Source organism: Neomonachus schauinslandi, chromosome 2 (genome assembly GCF_002201575.2).
Source record: "Neomonachus schauinslandi chromosome 2, ASM220157v2, whole genome shotgun sequence".
In the NCBI taxonomy this organism is placed as follows: domain Eukaryota; kingdom Metazoa; phylum Chordata; class Mammalia; order Carnivora; family Phocidae; genus Neomonachus; species Neomonachus schauinslandi.
In genome coordinates, this window is record NC_058404.1 from 44,207,125 (window position 1) to 44,222,658 (window position 15,534).

General features: G+C 56.9%; 1 protein-coding gene across 1 annotated transcript in view; it reads right to left on the reverse strand.

Annotated features, from left to right (window-relative positions):
* The window catches only part of PEBP4 (phosphatidylethanolamine binding protein 4), a 199,402-nt gene that overhangs the window by 1,522 nt on the left and 182,346 nt on the right, over positions 1-15,534 (reverse strand). Inside the window, exons 4-5 of the mRNA XM_021698923.1 lie at positions 12,344-12,389; positions 9,840-9,953 (exon numbers count right to left, since the gene is read on the reverse strand). Coding sequence (XP_021554598.1) covers positions 9,840-9,953; positions 12,344-12,389 — 160 coding nt within the window. The remainder of the gene's footprint in view (positions 1-9,839; positions 9,954-12,343; positions 12,390-15,534) is intronic.

Genomic DNA, 15,534 nt, shown 5'->3' on the forward strand with positions numbered 1-15,534 from the left:
GCCGGGCTGTTTCCACTTCAAAGATGTTTTCAAGGAAAACAAAAATGTTTTAATCCAAAGAAACAAGACAATAATAATGATAATGCAAATAATAATAATAATAGTAATAACACATCTATATAGTGCTTCCTATGTGCCAGGAACTCCATGCTTATTCATACACTTAATCCTCACCAGGGGAGACTATTTTTATTCCCAGTGCACAGATGGGAGGAGGGGGCACAAGATGGGGTTCTGGTGAGGATGCTTCTTAGGGGCAGGGATGGAGGAAAGGGCCTCTTCAGGTTCCCGCAGGTCTGATCTGGTGACTGCATGCTCAGATTAGGGACAGAGGCACTGGGCCCTGGGAGAGCCTCTCCTGGGGGGAGACTGCTGCTGGGTGACAGGTGGGCCACTGAGTGCGGTGGGGTCTTCCACTGGGAGGGGAGGCAGGGAGGCACTGGTCTGGCGTGGCCTTCACACCCAGAAAGCCTGGCTGGCTGGAAAAGAACTATGGTATCATGATCCTGGGAAAGTGTGTGCATGTGTGTACGTTTGTACGTGTGTGTGTGTGCATGCGCGTGTGTGCAAGCCAGGAAAAGGGCTCATGGGTAAACTGGTGTGTGACAGGCCTGGGGACAAAGGGGCCTTCCCCACTGACTAGGGCAGGAAGAAACCTTGGTGGCCAGGAGGGAATTGAAACTCTCATCACGAGATCAGGGCAAGTTGGTGGAAAGAAATCCCCTGTACCCTGAGGGAGATCTTGCAGACTTTGCCCTCCCCGAGCTCAGAGCGCTTCTCTTGATGGAGCTTGGAATGCCCTTGGAGCTTCCCAGCTCCTTCCTGGTCACATTTCGACGATGCTGTGGTTCTCGGGCAGCTCCTCAAACCAGCCCCTGTGTCCCTCAGGAGAGTGGGTACAGCGTGCTGGCTGCTAGCCTCCCGCTGTCTCCTCCCCTGGCTTGGCCGTGACTCCTCACACCCCCGTTTCCTGCCACAAAGGGCAAGAGGAACTGACCCTCTGCAAGTTCTAGAAGGAAGAGGGGTGAGTCAGACCCTCAGGGGTGTGTGTGTGGGGAGAGATGGGGAGCTGGGAGGCTGTGGCTTCGTGGTCACCCTGTGGAGGAAAGTCCCCTCCTGTGTGGCACTGCTCTGTCCCGTCCTGGAGCTGCAGAGAGGGTGCTGCTGCTGGCTGTGCTTGGGCCCCTCCCCTTGGACCCTTGGGCCCAGCCAGGATGGGCTCTTCCCAGGCCCAGGGCAGGGGTAGTGAGTGCCCTGCAAATGCCTCTGGAGGGAGAGAGGAGGAGGGGGTCTGAGCCTGTTTCCTGAGCCGCACAGTGGCTAGAACACGGAGGCCTGTGTCCTCAGGGCGGGCCACCGTATCTGACGTGCCGCTTGTTCCCTGCACAACCCGAGGGGGCACCGTTCCCATCCCGCGAAGCCTTATGCCGCCGCTGCGCCTAGAGGCCAGTCTCTCACCTATTGGTTGGTGCCAACAGGGAAGATGTTGGCGATGAAGGATATTAGATGTGAGAGATGTTCCAGAAATGGGCCAAGGGGAGAGCTGGGTAAGCTTACCTAAAGCCATCAGGGGTTTGTGTGTGCCTGATCTCTCCTAGACAGTGACTTCAACAATTGGGAGAGGGGCTCCAAGATTTCAGCAACTCATCCGCCGAACTTGAGTCCCAGGGGCTGCAATGGCTAGAATGTTCAGGAATTGCCCTGGGGCAGGTCTTGCCAGTCACTCTTTGCCCCCGGCTTCCCCAGTCTGTGGGGTTGGTTTAGCACTGTTTGGGAGTGGTTCATCACATGGGCCTGGACAGGCCTGGTGGGCCTATCAGGGTTAAACAGGCATCCCAGGACTGAGAAATATTCTCCTGGTCCAGCCTCTCGCCCTTGGAGGCCTCGTGAGGATGGGGTGGACAGCTCCTCTGCTGGAATGGGCAAGCTCTGGGCTGAGGGCAAGCTGACAGCCCACCTCCTGTCTGCTGGGCATGGGGGGTTTGCTTGCACCGAGGCCCTACTCCCGCCCTCAATGGGTTGATAATACAAGGTAATGAACACTGGACTAGTAACAAGCTAGGTCTTCGCAGAGTGATCTTGGCCAGCAGCACAACTTTGCAGCTCCTGGCAGATGGGGTCCCATCCCTAGCATCGCTCCTGTCCTCTTTAGCAGGACCACTCTTAAGACTTCCCAACGGTAGGGGCGCCTGGGTGGCTCAGATGGTTAAGCGTCTGCCTTCGGCTCGGGTCATGATCCCGGGGTCCTGGGATCGAGCCCCGCATCAGGTTCCCTGCTCGGCGGGAAGCCTCCTTCTCCCTCTCGCACTCTCCCTGCTTGTGTTCCCTCTCTGGCTGTGTCTCCCTCTGTCAAATAAATAAAATCTTAAAAAAAAAAAAAAAAAAAAAAAGACTTCCCAACGTCACAGGACACAGTGTTCCCTGTGTGTCCTTGCTCTAGCCAAGAGACATTCCCAACTGATTTGCCATTGGGTCCTCAGCAGGCCCTCAAGTGTTTCCCTCTCAGCCCAGGAATTGCGGGCTGGGAAGCCCCCACTGGGAGGGAGGCCTCCATTCAGGTAGGCTGGAGAACAAGCTGGGGGGCGAGTCCTGAGAGTTGGGGGCGGCCTCCTCTGACCCGTTGTGTGAGTTGAGCTGCTTGAGCCTCTGCTGGTGAGGAGCCGCCCTGTCCCCCAGGGTGGGTGAGTTGTGTCTAACCAAGGCGGCCACCCCTTCCTTGTCTCCCCGTCCCCCCCCCTTTTCCTAGGGGGCACCGTTGCTTCTTGTCAGGGGACAGTGGCCCTGAAGAAAAAACAAAAGTTGAACAGCAGGCTACTAACTGCCCCATCGAGCGCCCGGCTCAGGTCTGTAATTTGTCTGGCGCTTTGCAGGGGCCGGTTGCGGTGACAGAGGCACTGATGTCCTTCCACCGAGATTAATGACGTCCTGGCGCTGGTAGGCGGGAGGCCTGGGCCTCTTATGTTTTGTGCCATTAAATGACATTCAGAGACTTCCACTCAGGAGCTGAAAAGCCCTCATTCCATCACATCCAATTACTCCTGGAGAATATTTGCTGAGTGGCTGATCCTGCTGGCTTGAGAGGCTCGGGGCAGAGGGGACCACTTTGACTTTGGCAGGAGTGAGAGGGTGGGGATGCTCGGGGTGGCGGGGGGTGGGTTCCAAGGTGGGCAGGGGTTACCCAGCTCCTCTGGAGCACTCAGGAGGATTGGAGAGTGGAATTCCTAATTACCCAGTAAATGGATCACCCAGGATGCCTCCCTCCCTCCTGGGGCCGGGGGTGGGGATGGAGGTGGGGGTGGGGAAGGGAGCGAGAGAGGAGGCTCCAAGCTGTTGATTTGAGCTTCCAGTGATCAATTCCAGTATTTGCTGCTGGTGGCAGGCTGGAGTTCTGGGTGGAATTTGGGGATGATCTGTGGTTTCCCGATGATCTGTTCAATACTGCTTTGGATGGTTGATGCTTGGCTTGACTGGGGCGTGCTTCCTGCAGCCTGTGGAGGTTGCAGGCAGTTCCTAGCCAGGGTGCCTGTCTGAGAGTTGCCCAGGATGGCCCCATCTGGTCCGCTGCCAAGCCCCCAGTCCTACCCATTCTGCCGGGTGGGTGGGGCTCTTCGGAGGCAGAAGACGGCTGCCTCACACAAGCCCACACAGTGACTCAGGGGCTGGGCCCGGGGTGGGGGGGTGGTGGTTCTAGGGTCTGGCCAGGTGAACCACCATGGGAGGTCATGGCAGGGGGTAGGGGCTGTTTTGCAGTGGGCTGTGTGTGTTTGTGTGTGTCTGTGTGTGTGTTTGGGGCTGGTCTACAGGCGGGGGCCCCCTTCCTTCCATCTTTGCCTCCACGGTGTACTCTTTCCTCGCTGCCACCAGGCCCGACAGGATTTTCTCCCAGCCTCTGTCCCTCCACATCAATGCCTCCTCCTGCTGACACTGCTGGGAGTTCTGCTGCCTTCTCACCCTTGGCCTGTGCTTTCAAACATTTCCCCACGACGCCCATTGTCTCAATCACCCATGGTGCCCCTCAGGCCTCTAGAGGCCACAGGCAAGCCTTAAACCCCACTGTGTGCCAAGTCTCAGCCTGTCTCTCCTCTCTGACCCCTGTGGGTGTGTGGCTCACCCAGGAGCTGCTCAATTCAGGTGTCTGTGCTGCTGGGGAGTGGGTTATGGCCACCTGGTCCAGAACCCAAGGACACTTCTCTGCCCCTCCCACCCCATTTTGCAAGGAGCAGTCTCTCTGCAGGCCTCCAAGGCCGCCCCAGTGAGGTGGTGACTGAGCCTGGTGTGGCCTGTTAGCTCCCCTGGCGCTGTGGCACCATCCTGGGCTCACCACCTTGGAGAGGCTTCTGGAACAAGCTGAGGCACGTCATCTTGTGGCGCAGAGAGGGGATTTCCCCAGCTCACTAGTGAGAGGAGCTTGGGGCCGTAAGGCTGGCTTGTGACACCCCTAGGCCAGGTGGCTGAGGTGTGTCATGATGCAGACCACAGCTCACCAGGAGTGATCTGGCCTCTGGGCTCATCTGTCTCCATCCAGGGTGTGGCTATAGCTTTCTCCAGGGAAGGGGCCTGGGGGTCTGTCTTGGGGGGGCTGTGGCTGCTAGCCAAGGACACGCAGGGCTTCAGGATGGACTTGCTCCTTCTTTGTCCCCATGCCAAGGCCCAGAAGTCTGGTGGTCTGGGTGAGGGGAGAGGGAATGTGGGTGAGTGGACAACAGGAGCAAAGAGCCTTGCCCCGGAAGTCAGAAGAAAGGTAATTTGCTCTTAACTGTGGCTCCTGAGTAGATCAAGTCATCACTGTTCCGGGCTTCAGTGTCCTCATTCATCTGGTGGGAGCAATGGCTGTGGTCCTGCCCGCTCCACAGGGTCCAGCAGCTGGGTGAGGGGAAGGCCAGGGAGAGGCAGGGCAGGCTGGTAGAGAGGTTGGACGCAAGTGGTCCTGCCCGGCCGCACGATCCCCGCCTCCCTCCCTGCCCTCGGCGTTGGGACAGGGAGGATGTGGATGCCAAAATTGTCATTTGTGGGCACGGCACTCACAGAGGTGGCTGTCTTTTCAGGTGTTAAAGGAAGTTGATGATGAGTTGAATATGGGGGTGTGAGAATGTGCAGCTGTGTGTGTGTGTGGCTTGTGAATGTGCATATGTGGGTGTGTCCCATACACAAACATCCTCATTGACTGAAAGCTCACAGTGGGCTGAGCACAAGGACAGGTGGTAAAGAGGAAATCCACGGCACAGGTGAGCTTCTCCCTCAAGGAATTGAGTCTCACGGTGGAAGTAGGGCCCATGCGAGTGAAAAATGATTGGCTAATACAAAGGGATAAAAGTGGGTGACTGAGGAGGCACAACAAAGTGTCACTGAGTGCATGGAGAGGGACAGCAGCAGGGGAGGGCTGGGTCAAGTGCACGCAGAGAAGACACCGCCCTGTGGGAAAGCGTCCCGGGGCCGTCAGCAGGACTGGTGTTCTGCAGGTGGGCAGGGCCCTCGGGCTTGGGGAGGGGGAGAAATGGTCTGCCCAGCCAGCAGGCAGAGGCAAATCAGTCGCTGGGGGAGCGTGGGGGGCAGTGACGTGAACTAGGTCAGCGGGAGTTAGTGGGATGTCTGGCAGCACGTGGTATGGAAGGGTGCACGGGATGAGGTGGGAGCCAGCCCTGTGTGTGCGGGCTCTCTTCAGACACGTCCCCTCAACCCATTCCGTTGGTTCCTCTACAATGTAGAAGTCTAGATGCCGAATCCAAGGCTGCTGTGAGGAAGAGGCAGGGGTGAACCATCGTGAATCACAGGTGAGCCCGGAGGCCAGATTCTGGGCCTTGGGCATAGAAGGTGGGGGGAGGGGGAAGGTATTAGAGCTGGGGGAGAGGGGTTGGAGGCAGAGGTGCAAGTCCACTGTGTTGCAGGCCCACATTTGGGAAGGTGAGGTGTGGCCTTTGGGACAAATGTCAGTGAAACTGGGCCAGCCCTGGTCAGAGGGCACTAGTGCGGGCTCTTCCAGCTTCACCGTTGTTCCCTGTGTAGGATGTGGTCAGCTTGAGCTATTTGAATATCTCCCTCCACTCTCTCTGTGAGCTCCCATGATCCACAGAGCTACACCGGGTGACAGCATCCATCCATGGGAGCAGGGACCGGGTCCACGTGGCTCACTTCTGTGCCCGCAGCACCTAGAACCCTGCCTCACACATACTCGGCATCATCCCAACGAACACAGAGGGCATTTGTGAATCACGCCCAGCAAGTGGGGAAAATGGCAGGGAGAGGAAGGAGCTGTGTAAAGGCGGGAAGAGTGGGGAAGGCAGATTTCATCAACTAGAAGCAAGGTGGCTCCAAATCCCCTTCTAGGGCCCTCGCTGTGGTCCTGGCAGACTGGTATCTGATGGAAGGCCTCCCCCCGAAGCGAGTGGAGTTGGCTGGGCTAGTCAAGTCTGATCACTTTTGCTCGCTGCACTCGTCTCACAGAACTCGGAGGTGGGGGCAACTCCGTAAGCTGGGGGCAAATCTGTAAAGGGTCATTCCGTGGTAGACCAACTAGTCCAACCCGTTATCTTGATGATGTAGAAACTGAGGCCCAGAGATGTGAGGTGGCTGGTCCCAGGTCACACAATGGATAGATCAAGATCTCCCATCTGGAGAGGGTCTCAGCTCCCCACACTGAGCAGTGTTCCCTAGCCCCCATGGTCTTACAAGTTCAACTAGAATAATGTCACACTTGCTTCTCATCCTAAACTGTCATTCACACCTAAGTCCTAGGGAGGGAAGGGCCCAATAGGAACGGCTCAAGTCAACTATCCTTCATGGCTGCCTCTCTACCTGGCTCTTGATAGTGACTTTCCCCTCCAGTCTCTGGAATCCGTTCCTGCCTGCGCATCCAGGACACACAAGCGGCTGGTTGTACCATGCACACCCTAGGACTCCACTGCCTCTCCAAGGATACCTTCCCATGGGACAAAAACTAGACCAAAGTAAGCCCTCGGGCCTGTGTTCCTTGGCTCCAGGTCCCGGCCTCCCGAGGGCTGGGCAGCCAGGGGCTCCATGGGTCCCCACGCACGGTGCAGGTGCTTCAGAGAGCGCCAGGGGCTCTGACAACGCACAAGGGCAGCTCCTGATTTTGCCAGGGCCCCCCCGGCGCCACCCAGGCACACGTCTCTACCCCTCGGGCGGCCCCTGGGCTCTTACTCCTCCCAGTCCTGCCCACCGCGCCAGCTTAGTCATCTCTAAAGAGCGGCTTCGGTGTGTTGCCTCTCCCGTGGGCAGTGTCTAACGGCGCTTCAGGGCGCCCGCCAAGGTTGTGCCTCTGCTGGGCTTTCACGAACCTTCAGCGACCTTCCCCCTGTCTCCTTTCATGCCCTCACCGCTCCTCACAAGGGGTGCTCCTTCTCACTTTTAAAAAAATAATCTTGGCGTCTGTGGTTTCTCCAGCCCGGAGTTTCCTCTCTCTTTCACTCAAGGATTCAAATGGCCTCCTTCTCCCGGGCCCAGCCCAGGCCACACCTCTTCCACGTAGCCTCAGGGCCATACAGACTTGTAGATCATCTAGATCCAACCCCTCATCTTCTAGGTGGGGAAACCGAGGCTCAGAGAGGGTAGCTGATTTGTCCAAACATCAAATCACTAGCTGGAGACTGGAAATACAGATATCCTCACCCTGCAGTAAAAGACCTTTGCAATCTTCCTGGCTAGAGAAGGTGTGTCTTCTTGGAGGTAAGGGAATCCTAGGAACTGTACACACAATCCCTAAATGCACTTGATCTCCGGTTGTCCTTACAGCCAGAAACACACAATTAAGTGCTTAATTACAAGCTGCTTTGCATTGTTACTTAAGTGTTTTCAAAGTAGACTATAAGCCCCCTGAGGGCAGGAAACATTCCCTGTGCTGTGGGATCGGCTCCTCTCCTAAGCCCCTAGCTAGGAGTGCCAGGCACCAGAAGGTGTCATATGGTGGCACCAGCCCCCTGGCCCCCTGGGCTGGAGAGCTCATCTGGGAAGATCATTTTCCCACCTCCATTTCTGGCAGCAAGCAAAATGGCACGGAAGTCGAGGGGCTCTGCCCAGAAGCAAGTCCTGTTCCTAAGTTTTCACGTGGATGAGAGGTGTGTGTATGTGTGTGTGTGTTGGGGGGATGCACAACAAGCTGGCTTGGGCAGAGATTCAAAGTGACTGACAATGGCTGTCAGGCTGGATGGGTTTTGAGCCTCCGCGCCTGCTGGGGCACACAAGCCACTGTGTTTTCTGGAGGGCGGGCTAGGACCAAACACGAGGACTGCAGCCAAGGCAGGGGCAAGTGTCTCTGCCGCATGCACCTCCCTTCTTCCTTCGCCCCTTTCATGCTCCTCCGGGCTTCACCTCCTGCTCTCTCCTTTCCCAGCCACCCCGCCCCTCAGAAGGCACTTGATCCTGCGGGAGGCTCTTGCAGGGGACAGTCTGAGCACGATCCCCGCCTCCTTCCCTGCCCAGGGTGTGGGCTCTGTGACTATGGGACTAACGTGGGACTCCGAGGAGCTGCCTTACTTTGTGGGGGGAACGTGGTGGGCTGAGGCGCTAGTCCCCAGCCCCCAGAAAGCGCAGTGCCTGGACTGGTGGAAGGGGGCTCAGGATGTCTGAGGTGAGAGGGAGCCAGGGAACTGGAGAAATTCATCTTGGCTCGGGCAAGATACATGTTTCTCTGCCTTCTCTCCTTGTACCCAGATTTGAAAGTGTGTCTTTGGGAAAGCGGTTTAAACAGATGTACAGATTGGCAAGGTGCTGAGGGCACCTGGGGAGGGTTCACCAGTGGAAAGGTTGCACCAACTCCGCTTGCACGGCGGCCCAGAGCCTTCTGCCATTGGTGGCTTCTGCTCGGCACACCTGAAGGCCTCCTTCGCTCAGCCAGTGCCTTTCCGGGCTCCGCGTTCCTCTCCTCTGGGGCCTCAGGCAACAGGCTTGTAACAATACCTTCCCCGGCTTCCCAGTGGGTGGAAGTTGGTCAGGGTCACTGGGTGAGAGCAAACGGCTGATGACACCTACCCACCCACTCAGCCTCCTGCCAGCCTGGGGGATGTGCCGTCTGCACTCTCAAGATGGCATCCGTGGGTTCCACATTATCTTCCCTTGCCCCAAATGGGGGAGATGCTAGAGTACACAGGGGTTATTTTATTTCCCATTTTTCTGGAGAGAAAGCCAAGGCTCAGAGAGGGGGCCATGGCTCACATAGGAGCAGGTGAGTCGCCTGAGGCCTTGCAGTGGCCAGATGTCCATGGGTCTTCCCACTCCCCAGCTCTGGTGGGAGCGGGACCAAGGCCACCATCAGGTAGCCATTAGCAAGCTACAGGGAGTGGATCCTCTCCAGGATGCCAGAATGGCTGCTCAGAGAAGCTCGTGGAAGGGGCATGGCGGGGAAGTTTTTGCCCCACCACTGAGGTAGAACTGGGCAGACAGAGCAATTAACAACCAATGAAGACAGACTGGCGGGGTGGCATTCCAGGGCCCTCTTGCCCAGATTGGACTCAATTATAGGGTACAATTACGTGCAGGAGTGCTGTGGGGTAGCTGCCTGCACATGCCATCCGAAGCTGAGTTGGGGAAATGCTTCTCTCCCTGGCTCCAGTTACTCCCTTTGGGACCCGGCCTCACAGACCCACTCACCCAGTGAGAGCCACCATCTTGGTCTGTGGGACTTACTTCTCGGGGGGAGACCACATCTGATGCCAACATCTCCCTTAGGACACCTCATTTCAGTCTACTGCCAAGAAAGGCCACCCTCTGACTCTGGCCTCCAAGGCTCACAGGTAGGGGTCAAGGTCCCAACCTCGCCACGAATGCACAAGCATCCACTTCCGCCCCAGAATTCACACTGGCTTTGGCAGATGGGAAGGCCTTACCTCGAGTTTTGTTTTCTTTGGAATGGAGAGAGATGTTCTGTCTTTCCTGAAGATAGACGAAGAACTGGTAGCGGTGAAAGCCACTTTTTGCTGGTGGGGACGGAGGCTGGTAGGCTGGGGGCAGAAGAGGGACAGAGTGTGGGCCCCCACCCACAGTACCCACAACTTCCTGGCTACCCTGGGCCAGAGGAAAAGAGAATTCTTTGTGCCGTTCATGGTCCGCCCCCCACCCCGGGGTCCCAGCTGGGGGCTTACCCATCGCAAACCATTAGGATTTATCTTTGGCAGGATCTCAGCTTCGGCAGCTGCCTTTAGGAAGCACCTTCGTTTGGGCAGTGCGGGGAGGAGGAGGTGTGGGATGCTTGAGGGTCGTGGGTGCCGGTGGGACTCCCGGGGCCTCTCTTGGCCAGCGGGTATTGGTGTTATCCCTTTGCTGCTTTAGTCTATCCTGATGGATTTCCTGCCTCAAGAGAAACTCATCTTCCTCTCTCAGAGTGTTTGGCAGTGGATTTTTATTTATTTTTTCAGCATTTCCTTATGAACTCAATTCCCAAAGAAGCCAATTTTTTGGCTGGATCCGGAGGATCTGGAAGTGGTTACGGGGGTGGGTGGGACTCGGTTCAAAGGTTTGATCATGGAAGTGATGGATCTGGGTGCTCCGGGCACCGGGAGCCCACTCAGGCTCTTCCGGAGGAGAAGGCCCATCTCCCTCCCTTTTGCCCTCTGTGCAGGAGGCGGATCTTTTTCTGGGGCAGGGGGGAGCTCGGGTGGCGACATCTCTCATTCTTTCCCCAAGTCTATGCAGGGGTTTTGTGGGCCAGACTTTTGCGGTTGGTTCCAGTTGGGCCTCCTTCCAAACTCTGTGCCTCTGCCCCCTCCCCATTGCTCTCCTCCTTTCCCCCACCTTCTAAAGAGCCAGGAATCTTCCTGGGGGTGGGTGGGGATGGAGTGTTTGCAGTGAGGATGCTGGTGGGAGGGAGTGTTCGTACTTTACGGCCCCCTCCCTCTCCTGGTCATTAGACAAGAGCCATCCGCTATTTGGAGCTGTTGGAAATGTTCCTCATGGTGTACTTCCGGCCACTGGGGCCTCCAGCATGCTCACAGCCAGGGGAATTCCTGACTATTCATCTCTCCCTGACTTTTTGATTGCAGATCTGGTATCCGTGTGTGTGTGTGTGTGTGTGCATGCGTGCACACGCGCCTGCGTTCAGGGTGAGCACTGCACAGGGTATGCCGGGAGCCATGTGAGTCTGTATGACTTGGGGTCCACACTGGTGCAGGTGCAGGTGTCGGAAGCGCTGGTGAGCGTGTTCGCCAGGGCTGTTTTGCAGGGGCTCTGTCAGTGTGTGTGCAAATGTGGGTAAGTCATTGTTTTCTTCACAAGCACTGCCAACGCTGAGGAAGACTTCTGAGCATAGGTGGGTGCTGGAGTGTGTCTTCACGTGCATGGCGTGTGGAGGGCAGAGACGGCCGGGTCAGCTTTTGGCAAGGCTGGTGGGTGCGTGGGCTGCCAAGTACAGTTGAGGGGGGCACGTTGCACACCGCCAAAGAGCTGGTGTCCGTGATTGCGTCTGCAGAAGGCTGCAGTTGGAACTCACCGGTTCTACGCAGCTGGGGGTTTATCCTCGTGGGAGATGGAGGCCTGACCCCTCTCTCTAGGGCTTTCCTGAAGAATTCCCCCTCCAAATGTAGAGACGAGGGGTCGCGAGGTGGAAGGGAAGGGATACACACATGTGGAGCCACTTCTTGGTGCCAGGCCCTGGCTACGTGCTTTCCCTTGTGACATCTCCTTAATCCTCACCACAACCTGGTCAGATGAGTGTTATCCCCATTTTCTGGATGACGAAATGAGGCTCTGAGAGGTGAAGTCAGGCCGACAGGAAGTGGTGAAGCTGGGATTTGAATCCAGGCCTATCTGATGTCTGACCCCACGTTGCGTCATGGAACTATGAGGCTCATTTGTTTTTTTGCTCAGCCCTCTTCGGAGGCCGGATCCTCACCTAAGCATTCCACCTGAGCATTCCCTTCAAGTTGCGTGGAGGGCATGCTCTTGCAGGGGGGTCTGAGGGGGAGGGGAGGAGTGGAGCTGGGGGTGAAAGGGGTGGGAAGGGTAGGACATCAGAGAAAAGGGACCCATGCAAGCACATGGTGGCACCGGGTGCAGGGGAACACGCGGAGGCAGGCCGAGGGAAGGGAATGACCGTGCCAGTCCCTCCAGGAGAGCAGACCCCTGCATTTAATGCTGGCCCCACCCCTTACTCCTGGGAAGCTGAGGGACACGTGGGTCACACCTGGCTTTCATTCTCTTTCAAATGGAGATATTGGCCTCAGCGGCCTCCAAAGGCCATTGTGATGATTAAATTAAATTATCGAGGAAGAGTAAACTCCTGGGTCGGTGGGCACTTTCACACCACTAAGTCTCAACATTAAGTTGCATTGTTACGGTTCTTGTGGTCATGTCGTTGCCCTGGCTGGGGCGAGGGGTGTGGGAGGGTCGTACTCACGTGACAACTCCTGGCCCTGGACCTTCCCTTTCTTTATATCAGCGCCCTGCAATGAGAGACAGGCACAGGGGCGGGTTACTCCTGGGGCAGCAGAAGTCCACACCACCACACTTCAGTCCAAGTGGGTTTTGCTGACTTCTTTCTCCCCCTGAGGGAGTAAGATAGAAGAGTAGGAACGGGTATGTCTGCTCCTGGGACAGGTGGCCAGAACAGGCTCTGGGGTTTTGAATGGTGCCTTAGGGGGTCCAGGGAGAGAGGACAGACACAGGCATTGCTGACGGTAGCCCGGGTGTGAGAGGTGGACCCCCCGACTACTGGAGAGAGCGAGGGGACATTTCTGGAAGGGCGGCTCCACTCCCATCATCTGCGCCCCTAGACTGGGCATGGGACACAAGTCTCTGCCTGTGGGGTCTGGTCAGATCTAAGGCAGGGGCTGACAATCCTCACAGCTTTGCTAAGCCAACCCATCCTCTGGGGCTCTCTTTGGGGCCTTCAGAACATTAGGCCAATGGCTGCCTGAGTAACCAGAAGGGCAGGCAGGGCAGGAGGAGGCTGGACCACTGATTCTGAGGCAGCTTTTTCCCCAGCCTTGAATGGACTCAGCCCACAACCTCTGGGCAGATTGTTTGGCCTCAGTTTCCCTCTTCTTGCTTCCCCTCCCTTCTTTCCTCTGCTTCGCGTCTGTGGGATAATGAGGCGATCCCGGGGGCGGGTGCTAATTATTGTTTGTGCAGGACTGGGAGATGCTCAGATGAAAGGGACTGGAGCCGGGCCCCTGGGTCCGTGCCACAGCTCGGGGGCCCCTAGGTGTGGGGTTTTATGGCCTTAATGATGGTGATTAGCATGGCTCTTCATGGGTTCTGCCAACACCTAACTGTGCCCTGGCCACCCTTCTACCAAGCCCTCCCGGTACAGCCTCTTCTCCTTCCCCTGGCAGAGGCGCTCAGGATGAGGCTTTGGGAGGGGGAACCGTGCGATTTCCTCTCATTTCTCTGCAGAGACTCTCAGGGTCAGCTGGGTGACCCAACTCCTAGTGCGGTTTACCTTCTACAAAATTCAAGCCCCACCCCCGTCTTCTTGAAGTCCCCCCCTCCCCATCTCTTCCCTTTTAGGCTGTAGCTTGTCTACCAACTGTTCTTACTTTGGGCCCCCTTGGCTAGAACATCCCCTCCCCCAGGCTCGTCCCTGTCTGTCTAGGTTACCTCTGGTTGGGAGAAGGGGAGGGCAGACTGCAGAACGGGCCCCTCCACCTTGGGTCCCCTTCCCGCTTGGTTGTCCTCAGCCCAAGCAGATGAGATCTCTGTCCTCTGGCACCCTTCCAGCCCCCCTCATGCAGTCTTGTCTGCTCAGAAGCATCCGGGCAGCCTTCGGATTCAGTCCCTGGGACAGCAGGGCTCGTGGCAGCTCTGCTTTGGCCCGCTTTCAGCATGGGCCCCCACTCCCCCAGTGTCAGGCCCTGTCTTACCTAGGGTTGGCAGGGGGCCCAGCTGTGGCCAGAGGCTGAGAAGCCAGGGGGCACCAGGGTAGGGGAAAGGGGTTGGGGAACAGAGGCTCCTCTCCTTGATAGCCATCTCTCTCAGGAGACGATGTGAGGGCCCAAGCCCTAGCAGCCACTCTCCCGAAATAGCTGTCTGGCTCTCTGGCGGCTCTAGCGCGATTAGAGACGGGGGCTAAGCCCAGGGTGGCCCAGCCCAGCCTGCTGTGCGCTCCCAGCCTCCCCCTCACTCCTCTCCAAGTTAGCCCAGCCAGAGGTTTGTTTAAACAAAACAATAGCAACCTAAGCGGGCTGTTTCTTTTCAATTCCCCACAGTCTTGGGTCCCACCCAGAGTGATAAACAGGCCTCTCTCTTCTGAGTGAGTGCAGGGAGGCCTGAGGTTGGGGGGTGGTTGCTGGGGCCCAGAAGGTCAGGGAGTTTGTGCAGCACAGGGTGGAAAGTCTGATCTGTAGCCTTGATCAGGGTGGAAAGGCTCTCCTTCCCCTCCCTTTCACTCCGGGGAGTCTTTTCTCATCAACTGGGGCCAGCTTGGCAAAGACATACGCACACCCGTGGGTTCATGAGTAAAGCCAGCGGCCCTTCCTGCCCGCCTTCCCTGGCGGGGCTGCTCTTGAGCTCAGCTGAGGCGGCTGCTGGGGGAGCCAGGAGCAGAGAGCATGGATGGCTTTAGAGTTCTTAGGGTCTCTCTGGAGCTTGTCCAAGGACCAGGTGCTGGTCCTTGGAAGGATGAACAGGGAAGGAAGGCTCCAAGGAAGGACCAGGCTGTAGAGGGGCCTCCCCCGCAGAGCCTGTGGTCAGTGTGGCTGGGATTTATTCAAGCTAGGTTGAGGATTGGCTAGACTTCCTTTGGCCATAAACCTTCCCTCATTGGTCTGTCCTGGGGGGGCGGTGTGTGTGTGCTAAAATTTCTACCATATGAACAATATGTGATAGGGGTCTTAGGAAACCAGACTCAAAGGGTGAAAACACTGACTCTCCAAAGGGCTCAAACTGCTTGTCTGGAGCCACAAAGTAGTGAGTGGGAGAATTCCAGAATATTCCAGGAGGAAGGAGCCTTAGACCCTTTGACCTTTGAGACCCACTAGCTCAAGATCTCCTGTCTTTTGACCCATAGTGCCATCCTATGCTTTTTCTACAACTTCACGACAATCCCATCACTCCTCCAGGCAGCATGGCTTTAGGAAGACTGTTATTACAATACGCAGATATTACCTGGAGGCCTGGGGCCACAGTGGAAATGGTTACCTGGTTCCCCGCCCCTGGCCCCCTACCCCCATAAGAAATCATGAACTCTCCTGAAGTGTCTTCATGGACTGGAGTACCTCATTTAGCCTGAGATGACCTTCGGAAGCTGGAAATCTCTGGGGATGGATGAGATTCTGGAACATTTCTGGTGGGGTGGGGTGGGGGAATCTCTGATTGTGAGCACTTCCTAGGAAGGTAAGACTGAGGGAAGGGCCCTGAGGGTGGGCAATGAACCCAGCATTTGAGGGACAGACCCCACACCTGTCAAGTCTGAGCAGACAAGAATTTTGGAAAGAGGGCGTGCAGCAGGGAAGGGGCTGCTGAGAGCTCCCCCACACCTTGGCTTCCTCACCTGGAGCCCTCCTCCCTGGACTTCCCCCCTCCCCCAGGTATACTGCTCCTTTTTAAGATGGGCCCAGCCCAGACAAAACCTCCTTTCCCTTACTATAG